Source organism: Scylla paramamosain, unplaced genomic scaffold (assembly GCF_035594125.1).
Source record: "Scylla paramamosain isolate STU-SP2022 unplaced genomic scaffold, ASM3559412v1 Contig21, whole genome shotgun sequence".
Taxonomy (NCBI): domain Eukaryota; kingdom Metazoa; phylum Arthropoda; class Malacostraca; order Decapoda; family Portunidae; genus Scylla; species Scylla paramamosain.
The window spans coordinates 449978-469290 of NW_026973686.1; the positions used below are offsets into that span (position 1 = coordinate 449978).

Consider the following 19313-nt stretch of genomic DNA (forward strand, 5'->3'; position numbering starts at 1 on the left):
ATGAAAACCTTACTTATTTCTTCATCAATAACATCCTGAGACCCCTTGATACATGCACCTCTTGTTGTAACGCTCCTTTTTATTATTTCTGTGTTTCTTTGAGTCTCCCCAATAATTGTTTTCTTTTGTAGCTTGCGGTGAAGAGGAGGATAATAGCGGTAATTAAAGGTTTAGTGATTATATGAAAAAGTATATTTATAAGGCGTGTATTCGTGGGAGTGATTTAGAAGTCTTGAAACATTTGTTATAAATAGTCTTTACTTATTTCAACTGTGGTTTTCTCTAATCAGTGGTAATACGAATAATAGGATTACATCATGTTGCGTCAGCCTACCAGTAACTCATAAGGTGTCATTCCCTAGCTTATAAAATATATTAGTAATTTAAAATTCAATTATTAACTTCAACTAATGTCCAGCCTATATGCTCACCTTGCTAGCCAATTATTCCTGCATTTTTATTTAAACTCACGGTTCAGTAAAATTATTTGTGAAAGAAGAGAGAGAGAGAACTAGCTAAGGTTCCAATAACTTCAGAGGCCTGTGGGTGTTGAGGGAGAGAGCACAGAATGGCGTCTCCCTTCCCTCTGGCAACAGGTGGGTCTCGTAGCTCTGAAATATTTGATTTTTCTTTTATTTAGAAGTGAATATTACTGTGTTCATGTTTATTATTCATGTCTCTAGTGAAGATATAGTAACAGTACGTGTTGACAGAATGGCGTCTCCCTTCCCTCTGGCAACAGATAAAATAGCCGGTGTTGGTCCCACGTGGAGACAGGCCACAGAGTCTTGGGAAAGTGTTAGCCATGTAATGTTTCTTTGGTCAAGTATAGTCTACTGTGAGTGTGTTGTGGGCAATATTATTGCCGTAGAGAAGTGATGGATGAAGGCTGTGACGCTATTTAGGGATATAACGGTGCCCAGAATCAATGGTACTCTTGAGGAGTTATAAAAGTAATTATTTTCTTGTGTATTCGTAGTGTTAAGTAACGGAGTATAAGTGTATATGCCATACCAGAATTTCAAGTGCCTTTTCTTTTTTTTTCTAGATTAACTACTCGATAAAGTGTCATAGTGGGTCAGTCAACCCAAAGAATCCCATCAGTATTATTCATTTAATTATTTTTGCTATTTTCATATTTTTTCGTTCCTCCTAATAAAGCCACACTGTAGGTACTGTGTGATAATTAACCTCTCCCTACCCTCTGGCCATGACGATGAAGGCGAGAACCATTACCAATCAAAAATGTTTTTCTTTTTTTCTATTGTGTGTGCGTGCTTCACCTCTTCTCTCTTCCTCTTCTTTTTTTCTTCTTCACCGTGAAGATCTTTGCCTCGTCTCATTAGAGCTCTGATCGGACCGGTGAGGAGGAGGGAGGAGGGGGGGGTGGCGTTACATTGTGTTCAATGAACTGGTAGATGATCATTTAACTAAAATTACATGATTTTCATCATTGATGATCTTGCAGTTGGGAAGGAAATAGTGTTTTATCAATTCCCATTTATCTTTCAGATTTTAATTTTGCATGACAAAACTATGTACAATACTACAAGAAGAGAATGTGATATTGCACAAAGTTTCTATAGGAAAGCAGACCTACCCTACCTCTGTAGTGGGAAAAAAGCTTCCTGTAATGAGATGTACCAAATTTTATTGATATGCACACATGAGCACACACCTGTAAAACACATCATGATAGAAGTTGCACACCTCAGCCAGGAATGTGTACACTTCACCAGCCACACTGACAGCAAACATCAACTGCTGGTCCTCCGTTGCTGTGTGAGAGTTGCGTCCTTTACTCTTGAGGCATGACTCCCATCTGCAGAGTTTGGAATGTGCTGCTTCATCTTTCTCTATCATCATGCATGTCCTAATTTTTTCTTACAGTACTGATACAGAAAGTTCCCAGAACAAAGTCATCAAGACTATAAAAAAAAATACTAAACTTGTCCCAGCAATAAAACAATGTTATATGTACCTGATCAGTTCTCAAATTTGATAAGACCCACTGATACCCATTCCTTCAAGGATGTGACCAAGACTGAGGTCTCCATTCCTTCCTGCAGGCCACACAGTCACACACTGCACTGCTGTCTTTAATTACATTCATCAAAGAATGAACTTTCACCATCAAGTTCACAACAGAATGAAAAATTAGGTCCTTACCAAATTCTTGAGAATTCCATCAAAGAATCTGAGATGAGCTGGTTGATTGAAGAACTACTAGGAAATATATTCATCTCTTTCATGTTACAATCATTCATAACTGCATTGAAATTTCTGAAATAGGTAAGTACAATAATTTTGTTGAATATAAATATTCATAATACATCCAATAACCTCAATTCAAGTAATACCTCAGCCTTGTAGTTAATTTTTTGGCAGCAATATTTTTTGCAAACAAGTATATGCACACTCCCATGATATTACAAAATACAATACTAGTTGCTATCAATCAGCCTGAATCACAACCTTATAATGCCTTGGAGCTGAGCATAGGACACAATCTTGGAGTATGCAGGGAAATGTGTGGTGAGATTTCTCAACATGTCAGTTTCAGCTTCTACCCACTGCCTGAGAGAACTCTCAATATCCTGCAATCAAAGTTCACATCACTATATTGTATTCTAATAATATAAGGATTAATTTTACTTCGGCAAATCACTTGTCTGCTAGATTGTGCCGTTCACATGAGATACACTACACTTCGCCTGAAGTTCGCCACACAGTTACTACGCAGACACCACACAAGTCGGACGTCGGTCCTGACTCCTGTTCTGTTGTTACGACTTCTGTTATCGAGGAGTGATAGGAATATTACAGTTTTCTTGTTTGGATTGTGTATTATGATTTCCATTACCTGTTATAAGGGTAGAATATTGTCTTTAGTTATCCGTTACCTGATTATAGGGCGGAGTATTGCCTATGGATGTCCGTTACCTGATGAGGGCGGAGTGTTGCCTATTTGAATCCGTTACCTGATTTAAGGGCGGATTATGGACTATAAATATCCGTTACCTTGTATAAGGGCGGATTATTGGTTATATGATATCCGTTACTTGGTATAAGGCGGATTATTGGCAAATATTTTATGCTATATATATATATAACAATATTTGGGCACTCTCGTGAGCCGACATAGGTGCGAGATGGTTCCATCTTGTTACCCATTATTGGGGCAAGAGGAATATTGCCTTATTTACAAGCCTGGGGGCATTTGACTTCCCAGATTACTATAAGGAAGGAGTTTTTTTTATTTAAAGTTACCCTGTGTGTGAGGTTAAGGCACCCGTGGGGTTATAAAAGGAACTGCTGTTAAAAGGGGTGGCATCTTGTTAACATTAGCTGCCATGTCTAGGATGCCTTCTGATGCTTGCCCCAGTCCTGAGAGATTCAGAACTACCAGCATGCCACGCACCTCAGCTAAGGTAAAGGGACTACACAAGGGGAGTAAACATGAAGAAAGATCCAGATCTAAGAGCCGTTCTACTCGTCATGAGAGGTTAAGTTACTCTCGGTCACCTTCCCCTTCTCCAAAATACGCTGGTGAAGACAGCAATGCGCCTTCTTTGGGCATGATTATGGATGCTTTGACTGAGTTGAGGAAAGACATGGACAAGCTTAAGAAGGAAAATGGGGCTGTGAAGTCAAAAGCAGTTCATAACAATGCTCCCCTGTAGGTGTCAAATAATACTTTGATGCCTGATTCTCAGGAATCACAGGCAGGATTTTCTGGATTTAGAACTCCACTGAGGGAGGACAGTGATGAGGAAGAGGAAATCCAGAGGGATGTTCCTCATGATAGTATATTGTTACAAGGTGCTAAGAATTATGGACCCATGGAAACTGTCTCAAAAGAACTTGACAAGGAAATTGCTGCAATGGTGAACCACCTGTTTATTAATGGCATGAGGCAGGAAGATTACAAAGCCATTGTAGAGGATGAGGTGACATTTAGACCTAATAACTGCCATGCATTAACTCAAATGGATTGCAACCCACAGATCCTGGACGCACTGCCTGCAGAGGCAAAGAAGGCAGACTTCCGCTTAAGGGAAGTGGGAAAAAAGATATTACCAAGGCAGCTACTATTGTTGTAAAATCGCTTACTGTGCTAGACAAGGTGGCACGTGATGAAGAGCACCAAATTATTGCAAATGAGGTGGCCATGCTCAATGGTGCATTAGCATTATTGGGTAATGCCCACTACAGAAATAACTTGAACAGGCGACATATCATAAAGAGGGACATTAATCCCAAATATTCTCATTTGTGTGCTGACAAGGCTCCCATGATGGGTCTATTGTTTGGGGATGACCTGTCACAAGCCAACAGAAATATTGAGGAGGCAGAAAGGCTGAAAACCAAATTCACTTTTAAGAAGCCTACATCTTGGACTGCAAGCAGTGGCAGATTTGGTGGAGGTAAACAATGTAACTTTTTTGCCAAGGCCTCCTCCTGTGGATTCCCATCCAGATATCAGCCGTATGGTTTTCGCAGGATGCCCTCCAGTGGTGAACACAGGCACTCCTACCCTGCTCAAGCTTGGACAACAAAAAACGTGAGAGGCCGGGGTCAACATATCCCCCGGCATTAACCCAGGTGAAAGAACAATTTGAGGCTGGGCAACTTCACAAGTTTATCAATAAATAGCGTGTGATTACAAGTGACCTGTTCATTTTGGATATGGTGGAACATTGTCATCTGAATATAGATGAAGCTAATATTGGATATTTATTTAGAGAGGATATACAGTATGTCTTTAGTGAGGAAGATAAACTGATTATGCATTAGGAGGTTTAAAAAATTGTTAGAGATAAAGGCCATCATAGAGACACATGGACAGGATCAACAAATACTTTCACCAGTTTTTCTGAGGAAGAATAAGACGGGGGATTATAGGATGGTGTTAAATCTTGAAAACTGAACAGGCATGTAGAATATACTCATTTTAAAATGGAAAATTTTGAACAAGTATTACAGTTGCTTAGTCAAGGAGATTATATGGCTTCTATAGACCTTAAGAAAGCCTATTATTCAGTAAAAATTGCAGAACAACAACAAAAATATCTGTGTTTTAGATGGTTGGATAAGATTTACCAATTCACATGTCTACCTAACGGGTTTTCGGATGGTCCTCGTCTATTTACAAAACTTCTGAAGCCAGTTTTCTCTACACTTAGGCATAAAAGCCACAACATCACTAGTTATGTTGATGATACGCTTCTGTATAGTAGCTCTTTGCCGAGATGTTTTGATTGCATGAATGACAACATTCAGTTGTTGCAGAGTGTAGGTTTCTGCATAAATGTGGAGAAATCTGTTTTCAGTCCCACTACGCGTATTGAGTATTTAGGTAACGTGATAGATTTGGTGGCCATGACAATTACCTTGCTGGCGCGTAGGAGGGATGAGATTATACAGCATTGCTCTCTTTTAGTCAATAGACAAAGAAAAAATTAGAATTGTGGCAAGAGTGATTGGCCTGCTGGTGGCAGCAATCCCAGCTGTAGAGATGGGGAAGATGCACTATAGGAGGATGGAAAGAGCAAAGATCAAGGCTTTGGAAGAGACATGTGGAGACTTTAATAGATGGATGAACATTACAGAGGAGATTAGAACAGATCTAAACTGGTGGATTAAGGAATTGGAGAATCAAAACAGGAAAATATTCAGAAATGCACCAGATACTGAGTTGTTCACAGATGCTTAAAATCTAGGATGGGCAGGTTGCCAAAATAGCATCACTACCAATGGCAGATGGTCCCCTGAAGAGGTGCGTTCGCACATTAATGCGTGAATTATTGGCTATGTTATTCTCATTGAGATCTTTTACACATCTCCTTAGAGGTTTACACATTATGTGATAACACCACAGCGATTAATTACGTGAATGAGATGGGAGGTGTTAAGTCAATAGTTTGTGATGACATTAGTAGGAACATCTGGGAATGGTGTCTTAGTAATGGGGTATGGCTGACAGCTTCCCACATACCAGGCAAATGTAACGTCATGGCCGACGAGGCATCACGTTACTTTAATGACGGACATGAGTGGCAGCTGAATGAGATGATATTTAAGGAATTGTGTTCTATATTTGGGAATCCTTGTATAGACCTATTCGCTTCACGTTTGAACAAACAAATGACTCCATTCTGTGCATGGACACCAGATCCAGAGGCTGCATATATTGATGCAGTTACAATTCCGTGGGCTAAATTTAAATTGATTTACCTCTTTCCTCCCTTCTCACTGATCTCCAGATGTCTGCTGAAGTTAAGGGAGGAAAGGACCAGAGGATGGATCATAGTGCCACTTTGGCCATCACAACCGTGGATGGGGGTGCTCCTTCGGATGCTAGTAGACGACCCTCGGGTCATACAGAGAAGGAAAAATGTGCTAATGCATCCGTCAACTGCTGAGGAACACCCAATAATGAAACACACAAATTTGATGGCTTGTCAGTTGTCCGGAAACAACTTGGAGAACGTGGCATATCTAAAGAAGGTACGGAAATCATTACGGCCTCTTAGAAACCAGCAACAGGTAGACAATACAACACTCACATCAAGAGGTGGACACTCTTTTGTAGTAGAGGGAACATTAATCCCATTGCACCATCTATAGCAGATATATTAAACTTTCTGTCTCGTAACTTTCAAAGGAATGAGGGTTATGAAAGCATTAACACGGTGAGAGGGACGCTATCTGCAATAGGAATTATGGTGGAAGGCTGCAGAGCGGGCAATCACCCACTTGTCAACAGATTTCTGCGGGGAGTCTTCAACTTACGCCCTTCTACACCCAGGTACGCAACGACCTGGGATGTGAAACTTGTATTACAAAAGATAAGACTCATGGAACCACTACACAGCCTAACACTGAAAGACTTATCGCTAAAAATGGTGATGCTGATGGCAATGACACAAGCAGCCAGGATCCAAACTTTGCACTTATTGTTGGTGAATATGGCATTTGGAGAAGAATCTGTTTCTGTTTTGTTAGGAGGTAACATCAAGCAATGCAGGCCAAAATTTAATGTTCGTACTATTGTATTTAAAGCTTATCCTCAGGATTACAGATTGTGTGTAGTTAAGGCTATGAAAGAATATATAGAAAGAACTGAGAGGCTAAGGACAGAATCTGGAAATGCAGATGGGAGACTACTCATAAGTTATATAAAACCCCATAGGGGTGTTTCCAAGGACATGGTGGCAAGGTGGCTTAAGACCATGTTATGTAAGTGTGGGATTGATACCAAGAGGTACACAGCAGGTAATATTAGACCTGTGTCAGTGTCTAAGGCCAAGGCACTGGATGTGCCTATTGCCACCATAATGGCAAAAGCTGGTTGGACGCAGGAAGCCACATTTGCTAAATATTATAATAAAGATATACAAGGGGAAATAGACCCTTTTTCAATAAGCAGTGCCAGGCTCAGTATAATGTAAGGTTTGAAATGTTATCAGCAGTAAAAATCATGTTCTATTTTCATAAATGACAATGGGGTTTTTGTAATAGGAACTTTTATTTACACCTATTTACAAAATGTGAAATTTGACAGAACCCTTTACATACAACACCCACATGACTTTAAAATCTCATGTGAACGGCACCATCTAGCAGACAAGTGATTTGCCGAAGTAAAATTACAGAAGTACATGAGACTTACCGTAGGTTAGTTGAAATGTGCTTCAGATTTTGCGAGGCACATCACGTCTGCTAGATGGTAGAGTTCACATGCCCTCCACTCCCTCCCTTTGTTAGTTGATTCTTGGTTTACACAACAAAAATTCAAGGACTGGAAGGGTTGGGAGATAATATTTCATGTGGGTAGTTGTATCTTTAAAGACTGACTGTGTGGTGAAGTTTAGTGTATCTCATGTGAACTCTACCATCTAGCAGACGTGATGTGCCTCGCAAAATCCGAAGCACATTTCAACTAACCTACGGTAAGTCTCATGTACTTCTGTAAATATCAAAACCACAAGTTCATAAAAGAGCTCAGGCTCAACTGACCTGGGCTTGTAAATATGCACATATTGTATTATTTAATCTCTTTATATGTAAGTGTAAGCCTAACAAAAATATCAAATATCAAATCTCTCTCTCTCTCTCTCTCTCTCTCTCTCTCTCTCTCTCTCTCTCTCTCTCTCTCTCTCTCTCTCTCTCTCTCTCTCTCTCTCTCTCTCTGAAAGTAAGAACAATCCTGAGGATTGCTAAACAGAATGAGACTGACTGAGAGTGAAAATGGAACTATATACATGAGTGAGAAAGTGTGAGAAAGGATGAAGCAAAAATTACATAAAATGAATAAGGGGGAGAGTGAAATATCACTCCCTAGTCCCTTATCTCTGACAGATAAGGGTGAGGGAATTTGACATGGAGAGAGGTTTGAGACAAGACAAAAGAAGGGAAAGGGAAGGAAAAAAGGGAGGAAGAGACAGGCGCCAGATAGATGAGCAGCAGCTTGCAATGCTGATGAGTTTGTCTTGTGAGTTTTTCTTTGTTATTCCAATGAAATTTTTAACAAAATTTCAGTGCTCATACAAATGGCAAGTTTGCCTTACCAGTTTTGGTTCATTATTCTGATTAAATATTTATTAAAATTCCAGTGCTCATAAGAGTGGCAAGTTCGTTAAGCCAGTTTTGGTTCATTATTAAACATTTATTAAAATTTCAATGCATTATTGCAGTTGTACATTATAATGACTGTGTGTTGTCGCATATCCTACAGTATCAATATCATTATCACTACTAAGGGAATTTCAAATTTATCAATTGATTGGTTATCAGCTATTGGGTGATAAATTTATCGCCCGTTATTGATTATCAGTTCTCGCTGATAAAATTATCATTATCGATTTACTGGTTCTCAGGATCAATCTTTTCCGTTATTGTCCCCACCTATGACTGACAATGTTTTTTTTTTTAATCTTTTAAATTGATATTTTTCTCTTACACTTTGGACAAGCACAGGAAAATATTATCATTATTATTGTTATTATTATCACTGCAATCATTATTATTATTATTTTTATCATTATTATTATTATTATTATTATTATTATTATCATTATTATTATTATTATTATCATTGTTATTATTATTACTATTATTATTATTATTATCATTATTATTATTATTATTATTATTATTATTATTATTATTATTATTATTATTATTATCACTATTATTATATACATGCATATATACACACTTCTTCACTATCTACATTTCTATGAACTAATTGTTGTAATTCAACCTCAGCCCCTCTCACAGCTACCACTCAATCTCAGGGAAGCTTTCCCTAAGCTACATCTATAGCCTAGTGAAAAGCAAAAAATAAACAAGTCCAGGTCACTCATGAGTCATGAACAGCTACTAGCTCAAGGTCACCACTCCTGCTACACAATGCAGGAGTAAAATATAAACTCCAAACTTATCCAAACAACTGGAAAGGACTCAAACAATTCAAGTAAGGGTTACCACTGATTTGACTACTGCACACCAACCTGTTAATCTTTTCCCTTTACAACTTCCCTCCCTTAATTGTTGCATATGTTGGGCTCCTTCAAGGTAGTCTTCTGCTTAAACTCCAACCCTTGGAGTGGCTCAGACAATCCTGGAAAATTCCCCAAGTTATACTCAAGCAAAAAACACTTTCAAGTACTGTCACGATAAGACTTGAAAGAGGAAGTGGAGAGTTACGGCAGTGACACAAGATCTGGATTACTCCAATTTCTTGAGAGTCATGAGCAGTACTGAGAATCTGATGTGTTAAGGAGGAGCAGAAGAGCTCAGAACTAACTAGTAGCCCTAAGTTGAACACAATAGAAATAATGATCTCTGCACAGTGAGGGTACAGCATTAACAAAGATCCAGATAATCCCAACATTGGAGTAATACTCACTGCATAACTGCCTGTATGCATACAACAATGGGTAAGTGTCACTATGAAGACTCAGTTTCTTATATAGCTGTCCTCTCCTAACACAGTAATGAAATGCCAATGTGAAAATAGCAAAAGCAATTTTCACCACAAAAGGGAGCGAGTGAAAGTCAAAAGGCGACTTTAAATTTCGCTACAAATAGTAATAGGAAAACATACAAGGGAAGGAAAAAAGGGGCTCATTCAACAATGAATACAAGTTACAAGGGTCCAGTCAAGGTTGTCAATTGTTATGAACGAGGGTTGGATTGTGGAGTTTAAGCAGAAGACTACCTTGAAGGAGCCCAACACACATAACAATAAAGGGAGGGAAGTTGTAAAGGGATAAGGTTAACAGGTTGAACAAGCTTGGTGTCCAGTAGTCAAAACTGTGGTAAGCCTTACTTGAATTTAATAACATAAACAAATAGACACATGGAAACAATAATACATAAATGCACAAGAATAGTAAACCCACAACCAACCTAAACATAAAAACACACAGAAATAATAACACAAAAACACAGGGGAAAACACACCCTAACCAAACTTGAGACTAAAAGCTAATCCTAACACTGTGAGACACGGGGGAAAAACATGGTGCACACTATACTCAGCCAAGGACAGGCAGGATAGTGGTGTGATGTCCTTGTGAGAGTCAGCAGCTAAATCCAGGGGGGAACATGAGCCACTGAGTCCAGGAATGAAATGACTAGGATGTGAAACGGGGCTGCCTCATAAACAATGGGATAGGACGGGGAAGTGAGGGACAAGGGTGAGGCAACGTGGCACGTCGAGGAGTGCTGAGGCTTCAGTAGTGGTGGTTGAACAGATGAGAGGAGCTACGTGGTATGAGAACAGGAGTGAGGAGGGGCAGCATGAGGTGAGGACAGAATAACGTGTGTAGTAGTCACGACATGACAATACATATACATACATGCACTTCCAATTCATTATCTATATTTTTATCAGTTAACCTAGGCTTGTTTTAATCCTCCTGTTTACTATGTTATGTATATGTACATATACATGCACATAGAAGCATTACCAAATTTAATATGAAAAAGAAATAACCAAAGATTTATAGCTGCTGATGACAGAAGCATAAATACACACTTGGAAAGCATACCACTTAAACATACTATATGCATACACTTATACATAAATACATAGAAACATTACTAAATTAACGTAGAAAAAAATATATATTCATGGAAGCATTACCACATTAACATGAATATATATATATATATATATATATATATATATATATATATACACACACATACATACATATACATATATATATATATATATATATATATATATATATATATATATATATATATATATATATATATATATATATATATATATATATATATATATATATATATATATATATATATATATATATACACACACATACATACATATACATATATATATATATATATATATATATATATATATATATATATATATATATATATATATATATATATATATATATATATATATATATATATATATATATATGAATTTATAGCCACTGAGTGTACACCTGACACATACATACATCTGTACATACATGGAAGGCATACTAAGGCATGCCATTTGAATGACTAACTACTGACAACAATAAAGCAGTAGGCAGCACCCACCACACTTCCACTGCAATCTTGGCGTCCTGCCGTGCTGGGATCCACCTGTTGAGTAAAATTTTCTTTTAGCCACACATCCTGCATCCAAGGCACAGTCAAAATTGAAAGCTGAATAGTCTGCTGCATTCACTTCTCCCATTTTGTGTTTTCCCTTAATCTTAATTCCTCCTGATCTGCTGGCAGTCTCCTTACAAAATCTAAACTCAATCTTAATTCAATCTTAATTCAATCTTAAGTCTTAACTTACTCTTAAGTCCTAACTCAATCTCAAATCCTCTGATCTGCTGCCAGTCTACTTACAAACTCTTAACTCCTGACAAAATCTGATATCTTTCCATCACTGGAAGTAAAGGCAGGTTAATGGAGACAGTACACAGCTGTCAATATGATAATTATTCCCAGTGAAGTCTCAAACACTGGACCAGTTTTGTACTGAATAAGTGGGTGCTGTGAACTTTCCAATAACCCTCAGTGAATGTTTCTCTTTATGTCATAACACAAGGGAGCAGTGACATGGGGAAGGAGAAAAGATAGTTGAACAAATTGAAGAGGTTTTTAGGATTGGAAAGTATGATGAAAATGGAAAAAGGCCAATGAAAATAAGATTCATGTCACAAGCAGCAGCAGACATGTGTTACAAAGAACAGGAAAATTGGCAAAAGTAGAAGGAATGAGGGGAATATAAATAAAAAGAGACATGAATGAAGAAGAGAGAAGCAAACTGAGAGTTGAGAGTAGAGGCACAGTCAAAAAAAATGAGGAGAGAACACAGGAAAAAGCAAGATTTATTTGGAAAGTTGTGGAAATGAAAGTGAGGAAATGGTGGTACAAAGATGCCACGGAAGCTTAAAAATTATGTATACAAATATAGATGGTTTGGTGTCAAGCCTTTTGAAACTTAAAGATCACCTAAAGAACAATAAACCATTGTATGTTTAATGAAAACCAAACTAAAAGAGGAAATAAAGGTGAGATTTGGAAAGGAAGGTGGAGACAGAGACAGAAAAGGAAAAAAAGGAGGAGTGATGATATTAGCAAAAGAGGATATTGTTGTTGAGGAAGTGGAATATGGTGATGGAATAGCAGAAACTTTGAGTGTTGTGATTAAGATCAAAGGACGTAAAAAAAAGGAAAGTTATTGTGATGTACATACCACCAAAAACTAATGCATGGGAGACCAATAGATATAAAACTATACAACTAGAACCAAGAAATAGCATAGAGGAAATGATAAGGAAAAGTAACAAAGTGCTCTTAGTAGTCGACTTCATCACTAAAGGAATTAATTGGGAGGAGATGGAAGTGAAAGAAAATGTCAGATCATGGAGTGAAAAACTTATGCAAACCATGATGGTGAATACAATGAGACAGTGGGTGAATGAACCTACAAGATGCAGAGAAGAACCATCACATTTGAAGTTAGTGTTTATGAAAACCCCAGAAAGCAGACCAAGTATACATTGTCTAAGTCCAGTAGGAAGAAGTGATCATGTGACAATAGAAATAGTGCCACAGGAGGAAACAGTGTTGCACAGGAATGAACAATTTAGAAATGGGAGACAGAACTATGCTAAGGCAAACTTTGCAGAGCTTAATAGATTTTGTGGAAAAATTAACTGGAAAGAGGTATTTGAAGGTAAAGTAGTGCAAGAAAATATGAAATAATTTTGAGCAAGTATAGAGAGGGATGCAACAGTTTCTGCCAATTTAATAAGTGAAAATTGGGAACCATGAGTGGTATAATGCCAGGTGTGTAGAAGCAAACAAGAAAAGGACAGGGCATGGAGGAAAATGATGAGAAAACTTAACTTAGAGAGGAATACAGAAAAGTAAGGAATGAATATGGTATAATAAGAGAAACTTTGAAAGTGACATAGTAAGAAAATGTAAGGAAGAGCCCAAACTCTCATACAGATATGTAAATGGAAAAATGAAACATAGGGATGACATAAGAGAAGGAAGAATTTATGAAACTACTGAGGAGATGAGTGAACTAATGAATGAAAGTTTTTAATCTGTGTTTACAAAGAAAACTGATTTTGTGGCACCAAAAGTGGTATCACAGAATGAGGGAATACAGGAGATAGAGGTAAAGAGACAAGAAATCAAGAAACTGCTGGAAGAGCTGGATGTTAGAAAAGCTATGGGACCAGATCAAGTAAATGGATGGATATTAAGAGAATGCAGAGAACAAATGGAGGAACCCATATGGGATATAATCAACAGCTCGTTGAGAGAAGGAAAAGTACCAAGGGAATGGAAAAGAGCTAACATAGTGCCAATATACAAAGGGGGAAATAAAATGGAACCATTAAATTACAGACTAGTGTCACTAACAAGTATTGTAAGCAAACCCTGTGAAATAGTAATTAAAGATAGATGGGTGCAATATCTATAAGATGAAGAGATAATTACAGAAAAGCAATTTAGATTCAGGCAAGGGAGATCCTGTGTCACAAATCTACTGAGCTTTTATACAAGAGTAACAGATGGAGTGTAAGAGAGGGACGGATGGGTTGATGTGGTATACCTGGATCTCAAAAAAAGCATTTGATAAAGTTCCCCACAAAAGCTTCATGTGGAAGCTAGAAAATGGAGGAGGACTAAAGGGAGCTACATTGAGATGGATGGAAGATTATTCGCATGGGAGGGAAATGAAAACAGTAATCAGAGACACTAATTCAAGTTGGCAACAAGTGACAAGTAGGGTACCGCAAGAATCTGTGTTGGCACCTCCATTATGTTTCAAATATAAGTAAATGATGCAAAAGAGGAGTAAATAGTTATATAAACCTTTTTTTGCTGATGATGCAAAAATAATGAGAACAATAAAGAATGAGTAACAAAAGGATATTGACAAAATGCATGCATGGAACCAAAGATGGAAACTCGAATTTAATGCCAGAAAATACCAAGTGTTAGAAATAGGAAAAAGTAAAACGAGACCTACATGGAATTACAAAATGCGAAGAGAAATGATAATGAAGTAATGAAGAAAAAGATTTGGGAGTAATGATGCAGGACACACTATCACCTGAAAGGCACATAAAAGATATTCAGCTTTACATGCAGCTTGTTAACAATCACTAGGGTGGCGTATAACTATTTAGATAAGGAAATGATAAAGAAAATTATAACAAGCATGATACATTCTAAATTGGAATACACAGCAATAGTTTGGGCTCCATGTAGAAAAAAAAATATAGGAAAACTGGAAAGAATACAGAAGATAGCAACAAAGATGGTACCAGAATTGAAAGACTTAAGCTATGAAGAAAGACTTGCAAAGACTGAATTACCAACACTACAAGAGAGAAAAGAGACTTGATAACACTGTACAAATTAAAAAACAATATAGAAAGAATAGACAGAAATGACTTGGTACTTCAGGTGGAGGAGGGAGAGACAGACAAGGGGGCATGGGAAGAAAATAAAGAAGAGTGGATGTTTTAGCAACATCAAGAAATACAGATTCCCATATAGAACTGTTGAAATCTGGAATGATTTGAAGGAAGAGATGGTTGTGGCAAACAATGTACACGTTTAAAGAGAAACTGGATAAATATGGTTATGGAGATGGGACAAAATGAGTCATGCTCATGCCCTGCACAGTACAACTAAGTAAATACAACTAGGTAGATACAGCCTGCCCTTTAAAGACAACTCTCTCACACAACTTTACATGCATTTAATACACGAACACTCCTCACTCAAAATTCAAGATTTTATTATGGTGACTCCTGCACCAGCCTTAGAGTCTCCATCTAAGGAGGGAGCTACAAATGTCCCTAGGTCAGACTCCTCTTCTCCTGAAATCAATCGTAAGTGTCTTGACATGCCACTCAACTTTTTCTTCATTAACTTTGCAACATTTGCAGGTTTAGATCTAATTTTCAATCTTATGTCCAAGGTGAGTAAAGCTACAAAGTTTAAAGTTTAAAATGCGTGCCTTACTGCACTCTCTTGCTAATACATTCAGACTGTATGGTGATGTACTATGATTCAGATGTGCAGGGGCAGGTTTGTGAGCACTGAAAGAGAACAGCAATCCTTCACCTGTCCCCTACCTACCATGCATTTTCCCACCATTAACTACGCACTGGTGTGTGTCATGCACATTTTTTATGTTTCATTAATATGAAATAATTTTCTTTATATGCTGTTTCTTCTTTCATATTATTTTATTGACAGTTCTGTAGTAAAAGCATGTTTGTTGTGTTTGGTATCAAATACTTTAACTTTGGCATTGTACATTTTAGCTTGAAAACTTGCCTTAGTAATTATTAATAAGAGTCACATGGCTCTATTTCCTATTTTTTTCAGTTCCTATCCCCTACAATGTTCGGGACCAGTTGGGAAAGCAGGGGGTTTTGGATGGGGAAAGCTAAATTAGGGCCTACTGCTGTTGTTGTGATGGACATCATGTTCTTGCTGCTGCTCCTGCCTCGCCAGAGGGGAAACTGTACATATTTCTGGAGATTTCTCACACGTACTGTTGGCAATACTGACTATACCATGTGTTTTTTTTTTTTTTTTTGTCTGTATTGTTGCCAACACTGTTTTACATGTGAGAATGGGGATTTCCTCTCTGGGTAGGCAGCAGCAGCAGCAGCAGTAGCAGCAGCAGGAACATGGCAACCATCACAACACCAGTAGGCAGCTCCCTATTTATTTTTGGGGTATTTGACCCTATTTTAGTTTTCCTTACCCAAAAACCCCAATTTCCCACCATGTCCCCAAGTTTGTAGGAGGTTGGAGCTATATATATAAAAAAAAATGAATAAACAAAAAAAAAAGAAAAGAAAAAAGGAAATAGAGCCATGTAACTCTTAATGAATATCCTTATCTTTGACAAGGATCACTGAACCGAACCCCTTTCTTGGCATTAGTTATGTGTTTCATTATATAAGAATTCACTATACGAGCAATTCAAACAAAACCTAATTATTCATATCATCAGGACCTACTTATTTTCTGATTTTTCTTGGAATGATTACTGCTTCCACATCAGAGATCTGCCTCTGTGTGCTGAGCACATAACAGAGGTGAAAGTATCTGGCATGGAGGCATACATTCCTCACTCTTTCTATCACCCTAAGGCTTCCAAACTTTGATTTAACACAGTTTGTTTTAACACATGCTATACATGATAGAGAGGTGGCCCATAAAAGGTACTTGAGCCTTCCATCACCTCAAACCCATAAACTTTATATTTCTGGCCAGAATCATGTCAAATCTATTCTCCAACTACCCAAAAATCTCCTTCATCTATAGAAAATGTCAAAATCTTTCAAGATCTCACTCCCCTTGTGACTTCTCCAGTAACTTTACATCTTCAATTTTCCCTCCTTTATTTCATCCTGATGGCACCATTGCCATCTCATTTATCTCTAAAGCTGAACTCTTCACACTAACCCTAGCAAAAACTCTATCCTGGATAATTCTGGGCTTGTTCCTCCCTCTCCTCTATCCTCCGACTACTTCATGCTACTCATTAAGATCCTTCACAATGATATTTTCCATGCCCTCACTGGCCTTAACATAAGAATAATAAGAACATAAGAAATAAGGGAAGCTGCAAGAAGTGATCAGGCTTACACGTGGCAGTCCTTGTATGAAATATACCTACCTATTTCCATCTATTATCCCCATCCATAAACCCATCTAATCTTCTCTTAAAGCTCCCTAATGTCCTAGCATTAACAACATGATTACTGAGTCCGTTCCACTCATCTACCACTCTATTTGAGAACCAACTTCTTCCTATCTCCTTCCTAAACCTAAATTTTTCAAGCTTGAACCCGTTATTTCTTGTTCTACCCTGGTTGCTGATCCTAAGAATTTTGCTTACATCCCCCCTTGTTATAACCCTTATACCACTTAAAGACTTCTATCAGGTCCCCTCTTAACCTACATCTCTCTAAAGAATGTAGATTTAACAGCTTCAATCTCGCCTCGTAAGAAATACTCCTCATCCCGTATCCTTCTAGTTATTCTCCTCTATACTGATTCTAATAGACCTATATCTTTCCTGTAATGTGGGGACCAGAACTGCACAGCGTAGTCTAGACGACGTCTGACCAGCGCCAAGTATAACTTTAATATTACTTCCAGCTTTCTACTTTTAACACTCCTAGAAATTAATCCTAGTACGCTATTTGCCCTGTTTGTGGCCTCTATGCATTGTTTTCCTAGACGGAGTTCAGAGCTAACTATAACTTCTAAATCTTTCTCGTACTCTGTACCTACCAGAGTTTCGTTGTTTAATGTGTACCTACTGTGTGGGTTTCCTCTACCTACAGTAAGTACTTTGCATTTCTTGATATTAAATTGCATTTGCCATCTGTCCATCCATTCATTCATCCTATCAAAATCTGCCTGCAAGACGATAGCAACCAATTCTGACCTAATTAATCTACCTGTCTTTGTGTCATCTGCAGATTTACTAACATCACTACTAATTCCACTATCCAAGTCATTGATATATATTAGAAATAACAATGGCCCTAATACTAATCCTTGTGGCAACACTCAGAAGGCTTATGAACCTGATGGGGTCCCTCCTATTGTTCTCCAAAACTGTGCCTCCATGTTTGCACTTCACCTTGTCAAACTCCTCCAACTCTGTCTATCAGCATCTACCTTTCCTTCTTGCTAGAAGTTTGCCTACATTCAGCCTGTTCCAAAAAATAGGCGACCACTCTAATCCCTCAAACTACCATCCTATTGTTTCAATTTCCTGTCTCGCTAAAATTTTTGCATCTATCCTCAACAGGAAGATTTTCAAGCATCTATCACTTCACAACCTTATATCTGATTACCAGTATGGATTCCATTGTGGCCACTCTACTGGTGATCTAGCTTTTTTTAATGAGTCATGGTCATCCTCTTTTAGGGATTTTGGTGAAACTTTTGCTGTTGCCTTAGACACATCAGAAGCTTTTGATAGTGTGTGGCACAAAACTTTGATTTCCAAACTACCCTCCTACAGCTTCTATCCTCTCTGTAACTTCATGTTAAGTTTCCTCTGACTGTTCTGTTGCTGCTGTGGTAGACTGTCACTGTTCTTTTCATAAGAACAGTGACAGTGGTGTTCCTCAGGGTTCTTTCCAGTCAACCACTCTCTTCCTATTATTCATCATGATCCTCTAAACCAAACTTCTTGTCCCATCCACTCCTACACTGATGATACCACCCTGCACTTTTCCATGTCTTTTCATAAACGTCCAACCCTTCAGAAATTAAACAGCTCACACAAACACCTGACTTCTGATCTCTCTAAAATTTATGATTGTGGCAGAGCAAACTTAGTATTGTTCAATGCCTAAAAACTCAATTCCTCCATCTATCAACTCAAAACAGCCTTCCAGATAGCTATCCCCTCTTTTTCAATAACACTCACTGGTCCCCCTATTCTTCACTGAACATCCTCAGTCTGTCCTTTACTTGTAATCTAAACTAGAAACTTCCATGAAATTAAGCCTTCTGAATCATCTCTACCAATTTTTTCTCACCCCCACAGCTGCTAACTCTGTACAGGACACTTATCTATCCATGTATGGAGTACGCTTTACTCATACTACTCTTTTAGACAGGGTAGAATCAAAAGAATTTTGTTTTATAAATGACTGTCTTCAGCCTCTCTTTCATCGCTAGTGTTGTATTTCTTGCTATCTGACATTCTTGTCCTGAACTCCTCAAGAAACAACACCATT

The 19313-nt window shown here is 37.9% G+C and overlaps 1 protein-coding gene across 1 annotated transcript; it reads right to left on the reverse strand.

Moving 5' to 3' along the window:
* Nucleotides 1–1634: 1634 nt before the first annotated feature.
* Nucleotides 1635–11756, reverse strand: LOC135097471 (uncharacterized). The gene is made up of 4 exons (XM_063999417.1): nucleotides 11599–11756; nucleotides 2476–2597; nucleotides 2170–2283; nucleotides 1635–1822 (listed from the first exon to the last, which is right to left on the reverse strand). Coding segments are annotated over exons 1-4 (363 nt in total). The 5' UTR covers nucleotides 11725–11756; the 3' UTR covers nucleotides 1635–1821.
* Between the last annotated feature and the right edge of the window lie 7557 nt (nucleotides 11757–19313).

Coding starts and splice junctions, on each gene's coding strand:
- LOC135097471 (XM_063999417.1), bottom strand. CDS start 11,724: ATGCAGCAGACTATTCAGCTTTCAATTTTGACTGTGCCTTGGATGCAG. Junction 2,598..11,598: donor AAGATTGCAGTGGAAGTGTG/GTGGGTGCTGCC, acceptor CTTTGATTGCAG/GATATTGAGAGTTCTCTCAG. Junction 2,284..2,475: donor CAGCTCCAAGGCATTATAAG/GTTGTGATTCAG, acceptor TACCTATTTCAG/AAATTTCAATGCAGTTATGA.